Source organism: Morus notabilis, unplaced genomic scaffold (assembly GCF_000414095.1).
Source record: "Morus notabilis unplaced genomic scaffold, ASM41409v2 Scaffold1973, whole genome shotgun sequence".
NCBI lineage: Eukaryota > Viridiplantae > Streptophyta > Magnoliopsida > Rosales > Moraceae > Morus > Morus notabilis.
In genome coordinates, this window is record NW_010363437.1 from 7958 (window position 1) to 11403 (window position 3446).

At 28.3% G+C, this 3446-nt stretch overlaps 1 protein-coding gene across 1 annotated transcript; it reads left to right on the forward strand.

Annotated features, from left to right (window-relative positions):
- The first annotated feature begins 326 nt into the window (after positions 1–326).
- On the forward strand, positions 327–3194 carry LOC112092749 (probable peroxygenase 4). The gene is made up of 7 exons (XM_024169626.1): positions 327–448; positions 631–741; positions 843–928; positions 1361–1455; positions 2277–2402; positions 2564–2710; positions 2924–3194. The coding sequence occupies exons 1-7, from the start codon at positions 406–408 to the stop codon at positions 2937–2939; spliced, it is 624 nt and encodes a 207-aa protein (XP_024025394.1). The 5' UTR covers positions 327–405; the 3' UTR covers positions 2940–3194.
- The last annotated feature ends 252 nt before the right edge of the window (positions 3195–3446 follow it).

A 3446-nucleotide genomic window follows, 5' to 3' on the forward strand; every position in this document is an offset into this window, starting at 1 on the left:
TTATTATAGTAAAAAATTTTCATATAAAATTACATCTTAACTTAAATTAAAAACTCAAAACGGACTCTAATTACTAGGTTCAAGCCATGGAAACAACGAACGTGGAATGATCCACGTCTGGAGTACTAGAGAAGAGCGGCAAAAATATCATTAATACGTGTCATTTCAAGAAGTATCGTACTAAATCAAAATTTTAGAAAATGAGGTTTTCAATAGGACACGTGTGTGAAGTCTCTGCTCTCTATTTCAAAGAGACGCAAATAAGAACTTTCCTCAAAACCGCAATCCTCTCTCTCTATATATATATATATATATTTACTGCTTAAGTTTAACGCTTTCATTTCATTATTCTTTATTTAACATCTCTCTCTCTCTCAAATTCGATTTGGGGTATTTTTCTGAATTATGTCTTCGACTTCTGTATCAGCCAGCAATATTAACAAACAAGGTATTAACCAAAGCTCTCTCTTCTCTCTGGCTCTCCTCTGGTTTTTTTTTTTTTTTTTTTTTTTTTTTTCAAAAATTTTTTTTTTTTTTTTTTTTTTTTTACGAAAATTCTTGTACTACTTTGTGTTGTTCTTATGTCTATTTACTGGTATTATTGAAGTTTACAATTTGTGAATTATGCAGAAAATGGTGAGAAAAAATTCATACCCAGTAACGAGTTCGTTCTGCAGAAACATGCTGCATTTTTCGACCGGAATCATGACGGCGTCGTTTATCCTTGGGAGACTTTCAAAGGTTTTTATTCTTTCATGATCATATTTAATTGTAGTTTAATTTCTCTTTTATTTCATTTTTTTTATTTAAAGCTTTCATTAAATTTTCATTTCTCCAAACAGGATTTCGTGCAATTGGGAGTGGCATCCCATTGTCTAGCTTAGCTGCACTCTTCATCAATATTGGTCTCAGTGGCAAAACTCGACCTGTACCTGCCTTTGCTTTTATGATATTTATTTTATTTATTTTATTTTCCTTTCTGAGATCTTGTCGATAAATTTGGTCTCTAATATATTACGCGTTTAGTTCATTCGAGTTTTTAATTAAGTTGAGATGTTTAGTTTGTTGATTTAAATTTTTAATTTGTATTGGAACGTAATTTTATATAAAAACTTTTTTACTCTAATAAAAAGTGATGTGATTATTTCTAAAAAAAATTTCTAAATTGATGAAATGAACGAGATTTTATTATAATAAAATTTAAATTTTAAATTTAAATCGATAAAATGAACAATATTTATATTTATCGTGCTCTCTTAAACTTAGCCTAAATTTTACATTTGATTGAAACACTTTACTAACCATAAGCTGTCATCTATGACACTTTTTTTTTTTTTAAATTATTGGGCACCACAAATAGGAGAAATGTCCCAACCTACTTTTCCCCATTGAGATTCGAAACATACACCGGGGAAAACATGGGAGTGACACTGGTGCCTACGACAGCGAAGGAAGGTACATGTCATATTTTATTTGTTTTTTTTTTTTTTCCCTGAAAGCATATAGAATAATTTTCAAAAATATAATCAATAAAATAATACTATTTTATTTATATTACTATTGTTAAATTTATCTTTTATTTATAACACTATTTTATTTATGTCACTGTTGTTTATTTTTTTGTTCATGTCATTATTGTTAAATTTATCTTTTATTTATAACACTATTTTATTTACGTCACTGTTTATTTTTTTGTTCATGTCATTATTGTTAAATTTATTTTATGTGATTAATAATTTATAAGTTATTTTTGCATTAAAATTTTGTATAGTTGAAAAAAATAATAGTTTAACTGAAATTTTCTTTATTATTTCTTTTTACGTCAAGATTTTAAGTATATGCAATGAATAATATTGTTATTGGGTACCCTGGGGTAAGAATCACCTATCAATAAAAGATAGATCTCATGCCTTTATTTTTGGGACCGTTTGTAAAAGCAGATTTTTACTTCTTGATTGATTCTTTTTTCTTCTAAAAAAAAAAAAGCGCAAAGAATAATTATGTTTGTAGAAAATGATATATGTTTGTTCTTTTATTAAAATGGATATTTTATGTAATCCCTAAGTCGAGTAATTACGAAAATCATATAGACCAATCTAACGATCAAAATTTAAGTAGTTTTAAAATTAAAATACACATAGTTAATATTTCATCCGACAAAAGAATTTCCCCTTTTTCTGGAGAAATAAAATTTTCACTTTAATTGTATTCTTAAACGTTTTCCGCATAGTACATTGTTACAGCTTGATTTATTCACTGCATTTCAATGTTTTTAGGTTTGTTCCATCAAAGTTTGAAGAGATATTTATCAAGCATGCACACACAAATCCTGACGCATTAACAAAAAAAGAACTAAGGGAGCTCTTAACGGACAATAGACAACCCAAGGACATTGGTGGATGGTGGGATTCCTTTTTCTCTTTTTTTTTTTTTTTTCCTTTTAATTTTCTCTTTTTGATTTTGAATATCAAAATATGTAACTTGTGCCATCTTTTCTTTACCTTTTGTCTACATAAACATGAAATTAACAAACAAAAAAAATGTCAAAATTGAAATATCGCAGGATCGGTGCCTTGGCCGAGTGGCTTGTACTATTCAATATCGCCAAGGACAAGAATGGGTTGCTTCAAAAGGACACAGTCAGAGCTGTTTATGATGGAAGTTTGTTTGAACAATTGGAAAAAGAACACTCAGCATCCAAAAAGAAAGAGTAATTTCAAGATTACCATCTTTTCAAAGATGCGCTCATTTCTTGCTTCTTAAATATATAGGGATAAAATTTCTTTCAAAAAACAAAAAATAAAAATAAAAATAAACAGAGAAATTGTTTTATGTATGTGGAAAATATGTGCAAAATCGACATTACGTGTATTAAAGAAATGAGAAATTGTTTTACATTTTGTACTAAATTTGTTTCATGCAGTTCTTCTGCCGTTTAAAGAGAAAGCCATAGTGGTGGGATGCATACGGTATGGTACATGTCGTTGGTCCTACTCCGTTATTGGCGTTTAATATTAATGTATTTAATTTATGAATGTATGTAATTTTTCATATTTGTATGAAGCACCAACTGTTAGTTAATGTCTGTTATATAGATTATGTCCTGTATTAGTGAGTAGTTATTGGAATATCATTCATCGATTTTTGCAAGTATTAACAACAACCAAAGCTAGTCCCGTTTTTTTTCCTTGAAGCAACATGCATGTTTGAGATATTACATGAATGAATTGAAGGTCATCACCGCCGAATGATTGGGTTTTTATCAATTAAAAAAAGGTGGGTTAAATTTATAAGAAAGTGTTTGGTATGAAGATTCGTGCTATAATTTGAATCATGATTTGTGATTTATTTAAAAAAAATATATGTAAATTGAAAATGATTTTGAATTATGATTTTAAATTCGTGAACTAAACGTTTATTAAGTTCCACGCGGTAGGATTTACATT

Coding starts and splice junctions, on each gene's coding strand:
- LOC112092749 (XM_024169626.1), top strand. CDS start 406: ATGTCTTCGACTTCTGTATCAGCCAGCAATATTAACAAACAAG. Junction 742..842: donor TCCTTGGGAGACTTTCAAAG/GTTTTTATTCTT, acceptor TTCTCCAAACAG/GATTTCGTGCAATTGGGAGT. Junction 1,456..2,276: donor GCCTACGACAGCGAAGGAAG/GTACATGTCATA, acceptor CAATGTTTTTAG/GTTTGTTCCATCAAAGTTTG.